The 17,306-nt window shown below is 43.3% G+C and overlaps 1 protein-coding gene across 1 annotated transcript; it reads left to right on the top strand.

The window, feature by feature from the left end:
• The first annotated feature begins 1,169 nt into the window (after positions 1 to 1,169).
• On the top strand, positions 1,170 to 15,598 carry PAGE1 (PAGE family member 1). The gene is made up of 6 exons (XM_010373468.2): positions 1,170 to 1,284; positions 2,352 to 2,422; positions 2,922 to 3,018; positions 12,217 to 12,342; positions 13,486 to 13,611; positions 15,485 to 15,598. The coding sequence occupies exons 2-6, from the start codon at positions 2,360 to 2,362 to the stop codon at positions 15,505 to 15,507; spliced, it is 435 nt and encodes a 144-aa protein (XP_010371770.1). The 5' UTR covers positions 1,170 to 1,284; positions 2,352 to 2,359; the 3' UTR covers positions 15,508 to 15,598.
• The last annotated feature ends 1,708 nt before the right edge of the window (positions 15,599 to 17,306 follow it).

The raw sequence follows: 17,306 nt of genomic DNA, 5'->3' as shown, positions 1-17,306 counted from the left end.
ACGGTGGCTCACGCCTGTAATCCCAGCACTTTGGGAGGCTGAGACGGGCGGATCACGAGGTCATGAGATCAAGACCATCCTGGCTAACACGGTGAAACCCCGTCTCTACTAAAAATACATTTAAAAAGAAATTAGCCGGGCACGGTGGCGGGTGCCTGTGGTCCCAGCTACACGGGAGGCTGAGGCAGGAGGGTGGTGTGTGATTTGCTTTCCGGGAAACTGATTTGCTTTCCAGGAAACTGATTTGCTTTCTAGGAAACCGATTTGCTTTCTAGGCTCACCAGGGCGAGTATTAAAGGACCAGCGAGTAGGCAGGGCTAGGAGCAAAACTGCAAGTTTATTTTTCGGTCAGCCAGCTTTGTGGGGGAGGGGTGAGGTCCCTCGGCCTCCCCTGTCTGGGGGAGTCACCAGGTGGAGCTCTCAGGCGGAGTTCCTGCAGTCCGGACAGGAGTGGGGACTGAGGAAGTGCACGCAGCTCCCCGGGAGCGGCTTTTATGTCCTGGGCCTGGGAGTGGGAAGGCAGTGGGCGGGACATAGGCGGGTGGGGGGATAGGCGTGGCTAGGCGGGTTCCGGTTTTTCTCCGTGAGGTCGGGTTGCGCCTGCCTAGTCGACCTGTGACTTTCCAGGGCGCGGGAAAGCTGAAGGTGAAGAACCCGGAACTGCGCCATCTTGCCTCCGTTCCTCCAAACAGTGTGAACCCGGGAGGCGGAGCTTGCAGTGAGTGGAGATCGCACCACTGCACTCCAGCCTGGGCGACAGAGCGAGACTCCGTCTCAAAAAAAAAAAAAAAAATGCTATGGGGTATGTTGCTATTTCTGTTTTAGCAGGTGGTCTACCTCGCTTCACAGGCAGCCACCATGGTCCTTGCTCCTATGGTGGGGCCAGAGCAAGAGAGGGCCCTGGACCGGAGGGTGGCTCAGTTGAAGGTGGAATGAGTTTTGAGGGGAGCACTATTTGAGGTATTTGAGTACGCGAGGCATATGAAACAGCCGAGGGAGGTCGGATTCCATTATCTTCACAGGAATGAAAATCGGGAGTGTGGTGCGTGGTGCTGGGAACTGCAGCCCCTCCTCTTCCCCGCACCACGGTAGCTGCGCATGCTCCTTGGGGGCCGGCCTCAGTGCGCATGTTCACTGGGTGTCTTCCCGTCTGCCACTTCGCCCACGTGGAGAACGGCAGGGAGCTGTGACGGTGTGCAGTCACCTTTCTGCTATCCGGACACTTTTTCCTCTCCTGAGACTCAGCTGGTAGATCCACAGGCCAGTCCTCCTGGGGGCTGAAGTGTGAGTGAGGGTGAGGAGGAGCCAGTGGGCTTAGGGCAGGTTCGGTGGGTCCTTGGTGTGGTGATCTGTGGCTTTTGAGGGAGAAGGGCCTCAGTGGCCTCCGAAAGAGAAGGGCCTCGAGCTCGTCCTCCTTCTCCTCACAGGCTGCAACACCACCATTGACTTTGTGGTCATGAAGGGGCCAGGACAGGGAGGAAGGTGGGCCGTGAAGGGGAGGCGGTCAGGGGCTCAGGTGAAAATGGGGCGAGTGTTGTGGGTGCTGTTGGAGGGGTCAAAGTCCCGAGGTGATAGGAACCCGTGACACAGGGCACATTCCTGAATCCTGAATAGGGCCCTGGGGCGGGATGTGGGTGGTGAAGATGGCGGTAAAGAAGGGGCCTGGAACCTGGCAAGGCTGCGGGCTGGTGAGTGCCCCCCAGCGGTGTGGAGTGGGGAGTGCCTGAAGAGAAGCACCCGAGTGAGAGGCGTGGCGAGGTCTCACCTCTGCCATGGAAGGTCCAGAAACAATGGGAAGGACTGGGAGAGGCTGTGCCGTCCAACCAAACTTGATTTGAGGGGAGTGAATGGCTCTAGTAAGTGGGAGTGTGCGAAAAGCAGCAGTCACGGGAATTGTGATTCACTAGTGTTTTCGTGTGGAGTCTGCTTGTGAAACTAAACCTCATCAGAAATGCCCTCTGTCAGGGGGGCGCAGTGGTGCGCACCTGTAGTCCCAGCTACTCCAGATGAGGCAGGAGGATCGCTTGAGCGGGAGGTCGAGGCTGCAGTGAAGTGTGATCACGCCACTGCATTCCAGCGTGAGCAACAGAGCGAGATCCTGTGTCTAAAAGAAATTTTAAAATAATGTCCTCTGCCTTTTCCACACGCCTTAAGATGACTGCACTGCCAGCTTGGGGAGCATAAGTGGCTTTGCAAGCACTCAGAAAACGTACACACTTACACTTAACTCTGGGACTTATTTTGAGAGTATTTTCAAAATTAAAATGACAAGTTAATATTTAGCCATGGAAGTGATCCAATATAGCTGTCCTCTCAAGTGCATGTTCCCAGTCACGGTTTTCTCTTTTCAGTGTGAAATATGGGTTTTCGGAAAAGATTAATCTATCGGCGTAGACCAAGAATGTTTGTAGAATCTTCTGAGGTAATTGGGCATATGCTGTTGAGCGCTTTAACGATAATTCGATGTTTTCTATTAGCATAAATTAATTTTTGTGATAGTGTTGTTGCATTAGTATAGATACACTAATAAAGGTAGTTCGTGCTGATAAAAAATGATTCTGGCATCTCGTGAAAAAAATATTGATTTAGGAGGATTTTTTTTCTCTTGTGTTCTCCAGCTTTTGGCCATGACTTCCTTCTCATGCTTTGCTTGTTAATGACACATAGATTATACACATCTACTACAACATAGGGTATAATCGCTTCCAAAGTCCTTGTGGGTAACTTTTCTCGCAGTAACCTTTCTGTGGGTAGAGTAGCCTTATTAACCATATAAAATAAAGTTGGAGAAATGTCTTTAGGTTTAGTTATGATCAGAAACATCTATGCATTTTCTGTGTGTATATATGTACATATTTTTTGACATGTATTAATAAAACTTTTTGTATTTGCACACTCACACACGTATGCCCTACCACGAGCAGTCCAGTGATGAGCAACCTGAAGAAGTGGAATCACCAACTCAAAGTCAGGATTCTACTGAAGAGGGAGAGGATGAGGAAGCATCTGGAGCTCAAGGTGAAGGGAAAGGGAAGAAGAATGCCTGTTGGGGTGTGTGTGTGTGTTTGTGTGTGTGTATGTCTCATGCATTGTCACATACCAGGAACAGGAAGAATGAAAACGATGCAAACGATGCCTAGAAATTGACTGGAAAAGTGAAGAGGGTATAGTTTGCAGCTTACCTTAGGGAAATAAATCCCTCACTATGATAAAATTTCTCCACTTTTTGAATGAGAGAACAAAGGCTCGGGGATTGTGTTTTGTCCAAGAACACTTGACTGGTGAATACAAAATTTGTGTTTTGTTCCAAAGTTTGTGTCTTGCTACCATCTATGTTGCTGTAACAATAGTAAATGATTTTGCTGAAAGTGCTTAAAACTCAAATGCTTTACTGTAAGGTAGCTTAATACTGGCCCAGGAATAGACCCAGTTCAGAGGAGCAGGAGCAACTCCAAAAACTGAGTTGCTCATTGCTGGCCACCATTTCGTTTGATATTTTTATGTGGTAAGTTTGATGAAAGCTGGAGAATTCAGGATACTGCCATACAGGTAGCTGGTGTAGTATGATTTTTTTTTTTTTTTTTTTTATTATACTTTAAGTTCTAGGGTACATGTGCATAACGTGCAGGTTTGTTACATATGTATACCTATGCCATGTTGGTGAGCTGCACCCATCAACTCGTCAGCACCCATCAATTCATCATTTATATCATGTATAACTCCCCAGTGCAATCCCTCCCTCCTCCCCCCTCCCCCCTCCCCATGATAGGCCCCAGTGCGTGATGTTCCCCTTCCCGAGTCCAAGTGATCTCATTGTTCAGTTCCCACCTATGAGTGAGAACATGCGGTGTTTGGTTTTCTCTTCTTGTGATAGTTTGCTCAGAATGATGGTTTCCAGCTGCATCCATGTCCCTACAAAGGACGCAAACTCATCCTTTTTTATGGCTGCATAGTATTCCATGGTGTATATGTGCCACATTTTCTTAATCCAGTCTGTCACAGATGGACATTTGGGTTGATTCCAAGTCTTTGCTATTGTGAATAGTGCCGCAATAAACATACGTGTGCATGTGTCTTTGTAGTAGAATAATTTATAATCCTTTGGGTATATACCCAGTAGTGGGATAGCTGGGTCATATGGTACATCTAGTTCTAGATCCTTGAGGAATTGCCATACTGTTTTCCATAATGGTTGAACTAGTTTACAATCCCACCAACAGTGTAAAAGTGTTCCAATTTCTCCACATCCTCTCCAACACCTGTTGTTTCCTGACTTCTTAATGATTGCCATTCTAACTGGTGTGAGATGGTATCTCATTGTGGTTTTGATTTGCATTTCTCTGATGGCGAGTGACGATGAGCATTTTTTCATGTGTCTGTTGGCTGTATGAATATCTTCTTTTGAGAAATGTCTGTTCATATCCTTTGCCCACTTTTTTATGGGGTTGTTTGTTTTTTCTTGTATATTTGTTTGAGTTCTTTGTAGATTCTGGATATTAGCCCTTTGTCAGATGAGTAGGTTGCAAAAATTTTCTCCCATTCTGTAGGTTGCCTGTTCACTCTGATGGTAGTTTCTTTTGCTGTGCAAAAGCTCTTTAGTTTAATTAGATCCCATTTGTCAATTTTGGCTTTTGCTGCCGTTGCTTTTGGTGTTTTAGACATGAAGTCCTTGCCCATGCCTATGTCCTGAATGGTACTACCTAGATTTTCTTCTAGGGTTTTTATGGTATTAGGTCTAACATTTAAGTCTCTAATCCATCTTGAATTAATCTTCATATAAGGGGTAAGGAAAGGATCCAGTTTCAGCTTTCTACTTATGGCTAGCCAATTTTCCCAGCACCATTTATTAAATAGGGAATCCTTTCCCCATTTCTTGTTTCTCTCAGGTTTGTCAAAGATCAGATGGCTGTAGATGTGCGGTATTATTTCTGAAGACTCTGTTCTGTTCCATTGGTCTATATCTCTGTTTTGGTACCAGTACCATGCTGTTTTGGTTACTGTAGCCTTGTAGTATAGTTTGAAGTCAGGTAGCGTGACGCCTCCAGCTTTGTCCTTTTGACTTAGGATTGTCTTGGCAATGCGGGCTCTTTTTTGGTTCCATATGAACTTTAAAGCAGTTTTTTCCAATTCTGTGAAGAAACTCATTGGTAGCTTGATGGGGATGGCATTGAATCTATAAATAACCTTGGGGAGTATGGCCATTTTCACGATATTGATTCTTCCTATCCATGAGCATGGTATGTTCTTCCATTTGTTTGTGTCCTCTTTGATTTCACTGAGCAGTGGTTTGTAGTTCTCCTTGAAGAGGTCCTTTACATCCCTTGTAAGCTGGATTCCTAGGTATTTTATTCTCTTTGAAGCAATTGTGAATGGAAGTTCATTCCTGATTTGGCTCTCTGCTTGTCTGTTACTGGTGTATAAGAATGCTTGTGATTTTTGCACATTAATTTTGTATCCTGAGACTTTGCTGAAGTTGCTTATCAGCTTAAGGAGCTTTTGGGCTGAGACGATGGGGTTTTCTAAATATACAATTATGTCATCTGCAAACAGGGACAATTTGACTTCTTCTTTTCCTAACTGGATACCCTTGATTTCTTTCTCTTGCCTGATTGCCCTAGCCAGAACTTCCAACACTATGTTGAATAGGAGTGGTGAGAGAGGGCATCCCTGTCTTGTGCCAGTTTTCAAAGGGAATTTTTCCAGTTTTTGCCCATTCAGTATGATATTAGCTGTGGGTTTGTCATAAATGGCTCTTATTATTTTGAGATACGTTCCATCAATACCGAATTTATTGAGCGTTTTTAGCATGAAGGGCTGTTGAATTTTGTCAAAAGCCTTTTCTGCATCTATTGAGACAATCATGTGGTTCTTGTCTTTGGTTCTGTTTATATGCTGGATTACGTTTATTGATTTGCGAATGTTGAACCAGCCTTGCATCCCAGGGATGAAGCCCACTTGATCATGGTGGATAAGCTTTTTGATGTGCTGCTGAATCCGGTTTGCCAGTATTTTATTGAGAATTTTTGCATCAATGTTCATCAGGGATATTGGTCTAAAATTCTCTTTTTTTGTTGTGTCTCTGCCAGGCTTTGGTATCAGGATGATGTTGGCCTCATAAAATGAGTTAGGGAGGATTCCCTCTTTTTCTATTGATTGGAATAGTTTCAGAAGGAATGGTACCAGCTCCTCCTTGTACCTCTGGTAGAATTCAGCTGTGAATCCATCTGGTCCTGGACTTTTTTTGGTGGGTAGGCTATTAATTGTTGCCTCAATTTCAGAGCCTGCTATTGGTCTATTCAGGGATTCAACTTCTTCCTGGTTTAGCCTTGGGAGAGTGTAAGTGTCCAGGAAATTATCCATTTCTTCTAGATTTTCTAGTTGATTTGCGTAGAGGCGTTTATAGTATTCTCTGATGGTAGTTTGTATTTCTGTGGGGTCCGTGGTGATATCCCCTTTATCATTTTTTATTGCATCTATTTGATTCCTCTCTCTTTTCTTCTTTATTAGCCTTGCTAGCGGTCTGTCAATTTTGTTGATCTTTTCAAAAAACCAACTCCTGGATTCATTGATTTTTTGGAGGGTTTTTTGTGTCTCTATCTCCTTCAGTTCGGCTCTGATCTTAGTTATTTCTTGCCTTCTGCTAGCTTTTGAATGTGTTTGCTCTTGCCTCTCTAGTTCTTTTAATTGTGATGTTAGAGTGTCCATTTTAGATCTTTCCTGCTTTCTCTTGTGGGCATTTAGTGCTATAAATTTCCCTCTACACACTGCTTTAAATGTGTCCCAGAGATTCTGGTATGTTGTATCTTTGTTCTCATTGGTTTCAAAGAACATCTTTATTTCCGCTTTCATTTCGTTATGTACCCAGTAGTCATTCAGGAGCAGGTTGTTCAGTTTCCATGTAGTTGAGCGGTTTTGATTGAGTTTCTTAGTCCTGAGTTCTAGTTTGATTGCACTGTGGTCTGAGAGACAGTTTGTTATAATTTCTGTTCTTTTACATTTGCTGAGGAGTGCTTTACTTCCAATTATGTGGTCAATTTTGGAATAAGTGTGATGTGGTGCTGAGAAGAATGTATATTCTGTTGATTTGGGGTGGAGAGTTCTATAGATGTCTATTAGGTCCGCTTGGTGCAGAGATGAGTTCAATTCCTGGATATCCTTGTTAACTTTCTGTCTCGTTGATCTGTCTAATGTTGACAGCGGAGTGTTGAAGTCTCCCATTATTATTGTATGGGAGTCTAAGTCTCTTTGTAAGTCCCTAAGGACTTGCTTTATGAATCTGGGTGCTCCTGTATTGGGTGCATATATATTTAGGAGAGTTAGCTCTTCCTGTTGAATTGATCCCTTTACCATTATGTAATGGCCTTCTTTGTCTCTTTTGATCTTTGATGGTTTAAAGTCTGTTTTATCAGAGACAAGGATTGCAACCCCTGCTTTTTTTTGTTCTCCATTTGCTTGGTAGATCTTCCTCCATCCCTTTATTTTGAGCCTATGTATGTCTCTGCATGTGAGATGGGTCTCCTGAATACAGCAGACTGATGGGTCTTGACTCTTTATCCAGTTTGCCAGTCTGTGTCTTTTAATTGGAGCATTTAGTCCATTAACATTTAAGGTTAATATTGTTATGTGTGAACTTGATCCTGCCATTATGATATTAACTGGTTATTTTGCTCGTTAGTTGATGCAGTTTCTTCCTAGCCTCGATGGTCTTTACATTTTGGCATGTTTTTGCAATGGCTGGTACCGGTTGTTCCTTTCCATTTTTAGTGCTTCCTTCAGGGTCTCTTGTAAGGCAGGCCTGGTGGTGACAAAATCTCTAAGCATTTGCTTATCTGTAAAGGATTTTATTTCTCCTTCACTTATGAAACTTAGTTTGGCTGGATATGAAATTCTGGGTTTAAAATTCTTTTCTTTAAGAACGTTGAATATTGGCCCCCACTCTCTTCTGGCTTGTAGAGTTTCTGCCGAGAGATCTGCTGTTAGTCTGATGGGCTTCCCTTTGTGGGTAACCCGACCTTTCTCTCTGGCTGCCCTTAAGATTTTTTCCTTCATTTCAACTTTGGTGAATCTGGCAATTATGTGTCTTGGAGTTGCTCTTCTGGAGGAGTATCTTTGTGGCGTTCTCTGTATTTCCTGAATTTGAATGTTGTCCTGCCCTACTAGGTTGGGGAAGTTCTCCTGGATGATTTCCTGAAGAGTGTTTTCCAACTTGGTTCCATTTTCCCCCTCACTTTCAGGCACCCCAATCAGACGTAGATTTGGTCTTTTTACGTAATCCCATACTTCTTGCAGGCTTTGCTCATTTCTTTTTCTTCTTTTTTCTTTTGGTTTCTCTTCTCGCTTCATTTCATTCATTTGATCTTCAATCGCTGATACTCTTTCTTCCAGTTGATCGAGTCGGTTACTGAAGCTTGTGCATTTGTCACGTATTTCTCATGTCATGGTTTTCATCTCTGTCATTTCGTTTATGATCTTCTCTGCATTAATTAGTCTAGCTGTCAATTCTTCCACTCTTTTTTCAAGATTTTTAGTTTCTTTGCGCTGGGTACGTAATTCCTCCTTTAGCTCTGATAAGTTTGATGGACCGAAGCCTTCTTCTCTCCTCTCGTCCAAGTCATTCTCTGACCAGCTTTGATCCGTTGCTGGCGATGGGCTGCGCTCCTTTGCAGGGGGAGATGCGCTCTTATTTTTTGAATTTCCAGCTTTTCTGCCCTGCTTCTTCCCCATCTTTGTGGTTTTATCTGTCTCTGGTCTTTGATGGTGGTGACGTACTGTTGGGGTTTTGGTATAGGTGTCCTTCCTGTTTGATAGTTTTCCTTCTGACAGTCAGAAGGACTGTCTGTTGGTCTGTTGGAGATTGCTTGAGGTCCACTCCAGACCCTGTTTGCCTGGGTATCAGCAGCAGAGGTTGCCGAAGATAGAACATTGCTGAACAGCGAGTGTACCTGTCTGATTCTTCCTTTGGAAGTTTCCTCTCAGGGGTGTACTCCACCCTGTGAGGTGTGGGGTGTCAGACTGCCCCTAGTGGGGGATTTCTCCCAGCTAGGCTACTCAGGGGTCAGGGACACACCTGAGCAGGCAGTCTGTCTGTTCTCAGATCTCAACCTCCGCGTTGGGAGATCCACAGCTCTCCCCAAAGCTGTCAGACAGAGTCGTTCGCGTCTGCACCGGCTCCTGCTACTTCCCCTGTTGGTCTTCAGCTGTGCGCTGTCCCCAGAGGTGGAGACTACAGAGACAGGCAGGCTTCCTTGAGCTGCTGTGAGCTCCACCCAGTTCGAGCTTCCCAGCGGCATTGTTTACCTACTTAAGCCTCAGGAATGGCGGGCGCCCCTCCCCCAGCCTCGCTGCTGCCTTGCGGATAGATCGCGGCAGACTGCTGTGTTAGCAGTGAGGGAGGCTTCGTGGGCGTGGGACCCTCCCGGCCAGGTGTGGGATATATTCTGGTGTGCCTGTATGCTTACAGCGCAGTATTGGGGTGGGAGTTACCCGATTTTCCAGGTGTTGTGTGTCTCAGTTCCCCTGGCTAGGAAAACGGATCCCCTTCCCCCTTGCGCTTCCAGGTGAGGCGATGCCTCGCCCTGCTTCAGCTCTCGCTGGTCAGGCTGCAGCAGCTGACCAGCACCGATTGTCCGGCACTCCCTAGTGAGATGACCCCAGTACCTCAGTTGAAAATGCAGAAATCACCGGTCTTCTGTGTCGCTCGCGCTGGGAGTTGGAGACTGGAGCTGTTCCTATTCGGCCATCTTGCTCCGCCCCCCCCGGGTCAGTATGATTTTTTAAGTGGCTTTTAGGAAGTGATTAAATCCTTTTACGGTTAGAAAAACCAAAAAAAAAGGAATTATCCTGAGATTAACATGAGATGGAAATAACTTCTCCGAGATAAAATATTTTGAAGCAAAACAATTACGAAACTCAGGTCATGGATTATTCTAAGGATTCACTGCTAAAGGTTTCTAGAATAAGACTGACAGCAATGTCCATCAATTGCTCTCCACCCATTCCTTTATTCTCAGCGTGAGACAGTATATTTGCTGTAATTCACAAGTAATGTTATTTTTGGTGCTTTGTTCTACATGGGGTTCATTTACGGAATATTACATTTAGGACCTTTGAACCTAAATGTAACTTTACTTGAACAAAGTTCAGTTTCTATTTACCCCAGTAGATAATGGGTGTCATGACTGTAAGATTTCCCATAGTCCTCAAATCCATTCAGCTAATCAGTCCTTCAGAAATTGACACTGTAATTGTAACTGAAATCCTATCCATGTTGTAGACTTCGGATTTCTTAGCTGATGCACACTGCCCTTGGTACTCTGTGGCTGAATATAAGCATTAAACATGTCCTGTGGTTTATCCTTAGATTGTCATTTAGTAGAAAGGTCTCAAACTGGGCTTAGTGCTGTGCAATCATAGTCTCAGCTACTTGGGAGGCTGAGGTGAGAGGATCGCTTGAGTCTAGGGTTCAAGACCAGCCTGGGAGACATAGTGAGACCTCATCGCAAATAAATAAATTAATTAATTAATGTTTCGTTATATAGGAAAACAAACATGTAAAGTTTGTTCTTAGTTGCTGGTAATGTTGCAAGTTACCATGGTAAATTTTATGTTATGTGTATTTTTTACCACAATTAAAAAAAAAACTTCTGTCTTCCTAAAGTTCAATGTAGTTGTCATATATTCTTACAAGTTTTTACTTTATATATTTTCAAGACATAACATTTGTAGAAAATTTGCAAGAATAGTATAATTAACTCATATACTTTTCACCTAGATTCACCAGTTGTTAATCGCTTTTGCTCCATTGGTTTCATATCTCTTCCCTCCCTCTCTTACCCTGCTACCCACATACTCACATACACACTTATGGATATTGTGTTTACTCTTATTAATGCTCCATTGTTCAGATAAAGTTTCAGGTATTATGGCCCTTTACCCTAAGTACTTGAGAGTGTTTATATATCCTCAGAACAAAGAAAAAGTCATTCCTTGGATAATCACTGCACAATGATCAAACTTAGGAAATTTAACAATAAGAACCTGCAGTCATTTAATATACAGAGTATATGCAGATTTTGCCAGTTATCCAGATAATTTTCTTTTTTCTTTCTTTTTTCAGACAGAGTCTCACTCTGTTGCCCAGGTTGGAGTGCAGTGGCAAGATCTAGGCTCTCTCTAACCTGTGCCTCCCAGGCTCAAGAGATTCTCATGCCTCAGCCTCCTGAGTAGTTGGGACTATAGGCAAGGGCCACTGCGCCTGCCTAATTTTTTTTTTTTTTTTTTTTTTGTATTTTTTTGTATTTTTAGCAGAGCCTGGATTTCACCATGTTGGCCAGGCTGGTCTCTAACTCCTGACCTCAGGTGATCCACCCACCTCAGTCTCCCAAAGTGCTGGGATTACAGGTGTAAGCCACCACGCCCGGCTGGCTGATACTGACATTTTTCTTTTTTTTTTTTTTTTTTTGAGACGGAGTCTCGCTGTGTCGCCCAGGCTGGAGTGCAGTGGCCGGATCTCAGCTCACTGCAAGCTCCGCCCCCCGGGTTTACGCCATTCTCCTGCCTCAGCCTCCCAAGTAGCTGGGACTACAGGCGCCCACCACCTCGCCCGGCTAGTTTTTTGTATTTTTTAGTAGAGACGGGGTTTCACCGTATTAGCCAGGATGGTCTCGATCTCCTGACCTCGTGATCCGCCCGTCTCGGCCTCCCAAAGTGCTGGGATTACAGGCTTGAGCCACCGCGCCCGGCCGATACTGACATTTTTCAAGAGGATAGACCAGTTGGTTTGCAGAATGTTTAGCAGTTTGGGCTTTTTCGTGTAGTTTCTAAAGGCTGCTTTTTCACTCACCATTTATTGGTGGCTACTCATGCCATATAACTTGCTAGGTGCTAGGAGTCTAAATGCTAATGAGAGACAGGATGTCAGCCTTGAGTCATTTAATACGATAAGGACAATCAGAAATACAATAACAGAGAAGTGCAAAGGAGGCAACAAAGTTGTCTGAGGGCAGTCTTCGGAAAGGAAGAGGGTAATATTTGGAAAATCCTGTTTTCCTGTTTTCTGCCAACAGACTCCTGAAATAATGTTCTTGGGATTTTTATCAACACGTTTATTATTACAGTAACTAAAGCTTTTATTTAGTAAGACCAAGAGCATGAATATTATTTTCTTATTCATATTTCATGTGTTGCTTAAAATGATAATTTTGTTTTATCTTCAAGGGCAGGAGCCTGAAGCTGATAGCCAGGAACCGGTGCAGCCGAAGACTGGCTATGAGCTTGGAGATGGTCCTGATGCCAAGAAGATGTGCCTGCGAAACCCAGAGCAGATGAAACTGCCTGCAGAAGGTAGGTAGTCCATTAAGCATGCAAACTGTAGGGTGTCTGTTTCCACAGTATTATAATTTTCTTTTTTTTTTCTGAGATGAAGTCTCACTCTGTCACCCAGGCTGGAGTACAGTGGCCCGATCTTGGCTCACTGCAACATCCATCTCCTGGGTTCAAGTGATTCTCCTGCCTCAGCCTCCTGAGCAGCTAGGATTACAGGCATGTGCCACCTCAGGCAGCTAATTTTTGTAATTTTAGTAGAGACGGGGTTTTGTCATGTTGCACAGGCTGATGTCGAACTCCTGACCTCAGGTGATCCACCCAGCTTAGCCTCCCAAAGTCCTGAGATTGCAGCCCTGCCACAGCACCTGACAAATAAATGTTCCCTTTTTTGTGTATTTTTAGTAGAGACAGGGTTTGACCACATTGGCCAGGCTGGTCTTGAACTCCTGATTCAAGTGATCTGCCTGCCTTGGCATCCCAAAATGTTGGCATTAAAGGTGTGAGCCACCATGCCCGGCCCAGATAATTTCCTTTATAGAATTTCTTTTTCTGATCCAGAGTCCAGTTCAGGATCACGTCTTGCATGTGCTTGTCATGTGTTTTTAGTTTCCTTTAATCTGGAATGTTTCCTTAATTTTTCTTTGTCATTCAGGATACTGACATTTTGAAGAGGATAGACAAGTTGGTGTGCAGAATGTTCAGGATTTGGGGATTTTTCATGTATTCTTTAAAGACCTTTTTTCACTCAGTGTTTATTGGTGCTACTCATGCCATGTAGGAGTCTTAAGTGCCAGGATTGTAAGTGCTATGAGAAACAGGGTTTCAGCCTTGAATCATTTAACATGATAAGGACAATCAGAAGTGGAATAACAGAGAAGTGCAAAGGAGGCAACAAAGCTGTCTGAGGGCAGTCTTAGGAAAGGAAGAGGGTAATATTTGGAAAACCCTGTTTTCCTCTTTTCTGCCAACAGACTCCTGAAATAATATTCTTGGGATTCTTATCAACACATTTATTATTACACTAGTGAAAGCTTTTATTTAATAAAACTGAGAGCATGAATATTATTTCCTTATTCATATTTCATGTTTTACTGCTTAAATTGATATACATATACATATACATATATACATATATATATATGTATTTTTTTTTTTTTTAAGGGCCAGAGCCTGAAGCAGATAGCCAGGAACAGGTTGACCCGAAGACTGGGTGTGAGCGTGGAGATGGTCCTGATGTCCAGGAGTTGGGCCTGCCAAATCCAGAAGAGGTGAAAACACCTGAAGAAGGTAATCAATCCATGAGGCATGCAAATTGTAGGGTGTCTGTTTCCACAGTATCATATTATAATTATTATTATTTTTTTGAGACAGTCTCGCTCTGTCAACCAAGCTGGAGTATAGTGGTGCCATCTTGGCTCACTGGAACTTCTGCCTCCTAGGTTCAAGTAATTCTCCTCCCTCAGCCTCCCAAGTAGCTGGGATTACAGGCGTGCTCCACAGCGTCCAGCTAATTTTTGTATTTTTAGTAGAGACGAGGTTTTGCCATTTTGCACAAGCTGATCTCAAACTCCTGATCTCAGGTATTCCACCTGCCTCAGCCTTCTGAAGTGCCAGGATTACAGGCATGAGCCACTGCGCCTGGCCCAGTATTATGTTTTTAATAACACAGAGGTGACAATACTGCCTCTTTAATAATAGATTTCTTATATAAAGGTTATTTGAAACGTAGTTCAGGTTCCAGCACCCAACTTATAGACTGTCAGATACAGAAACAAACTGAGTCAAAGCCATATTGAATTATAACTTTTGAGTATAAATCCTTAAACCAATAGCTCATGATATTCAGATGCTTTTGTAAAGATCTACTTTTAACAAATACATAACACATTTGTAACACCCATCACTTGGTGTGAAATATGCTGAAGCACTGATGCAGATTCTAATACCAGCTCTTACAGCATTGGTGAGATTCTGAGCAAATCCCTTACCTTCTAAACCTATCTTTGGTTTTATGAAAATAGTGAGTTTAAGTCAGATATTTTGAAATCCTTTTCCATTCTGGTTCTTTCACACTCTGATCCTGTTGCATAGAATGCATGGGATACAGAGATCATCTATTTTGCATGATTTGTTTATCATAAATCATCAAACCCTGGCCTGTGTCATCTGAAAACCTCTGAATTGAGATTTCATTGCTACTAAGAAAGTGAGTGGGCACTCTGCTTCATGTTAGTTTTTCTGTGTGGAGACCTGAATGCCTGTTCTTAAGTTCTGTCAATTTTTGAATTCTCTGGCTTTTTTTTTTTTTTTTTTTTGTATGTGTGTGTGACAGATCTCACTCTGTCACCCAGACTGGAGTGCTGTGATGTGATTCAGCTCACTGCAACCTCGGCCTCCCAGGCTCAAGCGATCTTCCCAACTCAGCCTCCTGAGCAGCTGGAGCTACAGGCACAAGCTGCCATGCCTGATTGATGCTGTTTTTTTAAAAAAAAATTTTTTTACAGACGAGGTCTCACTCTGTTGCCCAAGCTGGGATTCTCTGGCCCTTAATGAATAATTGCTTTTTAAATCTTTCTCCGAGGAAACCTTGAATGAGTGAATAATCAAATGGTGAGAGACCATTTAGTTTCTATTTTCTGTGGGATGTAGATCAGTGATCCTCAGCATGGGTGTGAGTAAGATGGCTGTGCTATTCACGTTCCCTGCCCCACTGTCAGTCTTCATGAGCCACTATTGCTAATAAGACTGTAGACACATATGTGATCTCTAACCATATCAAATGTTGCATGTAAGTTTCAGCTTTTGAGGCATCAGTTGGTAAGATTTGAAGTTCAAAGACCATGACTCCAGTACTTTCTGAGTAATCCACTGAAGTATGTTTTACACATGTGTTTTCCAAATTTCTGACTGTTAATTATAAGTGCTTCTGGATTTAAAGGAAGCACTTTATGTTTACAGAATTAATTACCTTTAAATTCTACATGTTTACCCTCAAAGTTTATAGGAGGTTTACTTGGCTATAAGACACAGGATCGCCCTTAGGGTTCTATTTGTAGTCCATTTTACAAAACCCAAATTGTAGTGTCCTTTGTGTGCCTTTAGGGTCATCTAAATAATCTGCTGCTAAGTCATGTTCCTAACTGTTATGTTTCTGTTACAGATGAAGGGCAATCACAACCTTAAAAGAAGACACGCTGAAATGATGCAGGATGCTCCTGTGTTGGAAATTTGACCATTAAAATTCTCCCAATAAAGCTTTACATCCTTCTGCAAAGAAGTCTTGTGCATCTTTTGTTAATTTTATTTCCAGGTATTCGATGCTCTGAAATGTGTATCATTCTTTGACATTTTATATGCTAGCTGTTTGAGCTGGTATGTAGAGGCATAATTCCTACATCCCGAGTTTCTATCCAGCAACCTTGTTAAATATGCTTAGTAATTCTAAAAGTTTACTTATAGATCCTTTTCAGTTTTCAACATACAGATTCATATCATCTTTGAATAAGAACAATTTTGTTTCTGCCACTTTTTTTTTCTGTTTTCTTTTGTATGTTTTGTAAACACGTGATTTTGCCATGATGCCCAGTTTGTTCTTGAACTCCTGAGCTCAAGTGATCCACCCACCTCGGCCTCCCAAAGTGCTGGGATTGCAGGCATGAGCCACTGCGCCCGGCCTGTTGCTGCCATTTTAAACACTTTTATTTCTTTTCTGATTTTAGGGGCATTGGGCAGACCCACCTGGTATAATGGTGGCAGTGGACATCCCTGTGTTATCCCTGATCAGAAGTGGAAAATTTTCAACATTTCAACATATTTGCTGTACTTTTTTTGTAGATTGACTTCAACAGTCAGTCATTCCATTCTGTTCTAGTTTGCTGAGAGTATTCATTTTGAATATATGTTGAGTTTCATCAAACACTGCATCTATTGTGATTATCACAGCATTTTTTTTTTTTTGTTAATCTGTTAAAGTAGTGAATTAGATTGATAAATTTGTACTTTTTTGTTTTATATTTTTAAAAATTGAGACAAGGTGTCACTCTGTCACCTAGGCTGGAGTGCTGTGGTATTATCACAGCTCACTTCATCCTCACCTCCTGGGCATAAGAGATCCTCCCACCTCAGCCTCCTGAATAGGCCTATAGGCACATGCCACCATATCTGGCTAGTTTTTCTATTGTTTTGTAGAGATGACATTTTGTCATGTTGCCCAGGCTGCTCTCAAACGTCTGAGCTCAGGTGATTCGCCCACCTCAGCCTCCTAAAGCGCTAGGATTACAGGTGTGAGCCTTGGCCTGGCCATGTTTTTCTTATATGAGGGGGATGGCCTGCCCCTCCACACCTGTGGGCATTTCTCGTCAGGGGGAACGAGAGACTTGAGAAAAGAAAGAGGCACAAAGTAAGAGAAAGAAAAGTGGACCTAGGGGACCAGTGCTTAGCATACAGAGCACTGGTTCCTTCAGTATTTATTGATCATTATCTTTACCATCTCGGAGAGGGGGATGTGGCAGGACAGTAGGGTAATAGCGGGGAGAGGGTCAGCAGGAAAACGTGAACAAAGATCTCTGAGTCATAGATTTAAGGAAAGGTGCTGAGCCTTGATGTGCATGTATGCAAACATCTTCACAAACACTTCTGTGCAATAAAGAGCAGCACTGCTGCTAGCACATCTCACCTCCAGCCCTAAGGCGGTTTTCTCCTATCTCAGTAAACAACATACAATCGGGTTTTACACTGAGACATTCCATTGCCCAGGGATGAGCAGGAGACAGATGCCTTCCTCTATCTCAACTGCAAAGAGGCCTTCCTCTTTTACTAATCCTCCTCAGCACAGACCCTTTACGGTGTCGGGCTGGGGGACGGTCAGGTCTTTCCCTTCCCACGAGGCCATATTTCAGTTTATCACATGGGGAGAAACCTTGGACAATATCTGGCTTTCCTAGGCTAGGCAGAGGTCCCTGTGGCCTTCCGCAGTGTTTGTG

Source organism: Rhinopithecus roxellana, chromosome 7 (genome assembly GCF_007565055.1).
Source record: "Rhinopithecus roxellana isolate Shanxi Qingling chromosome 7, ASM756505v1, whole genome shotgun sequence".
Lineage (NCBI taxonomy): Eukaryota > Metazoa > Chordata > Mammalia > Primates > Cercopithecidae > Rhinopithecus > Rhinopithecus roxellana.
This window is presented reverse-complemented; position numbering and strand designations above follow the sequence as displayed.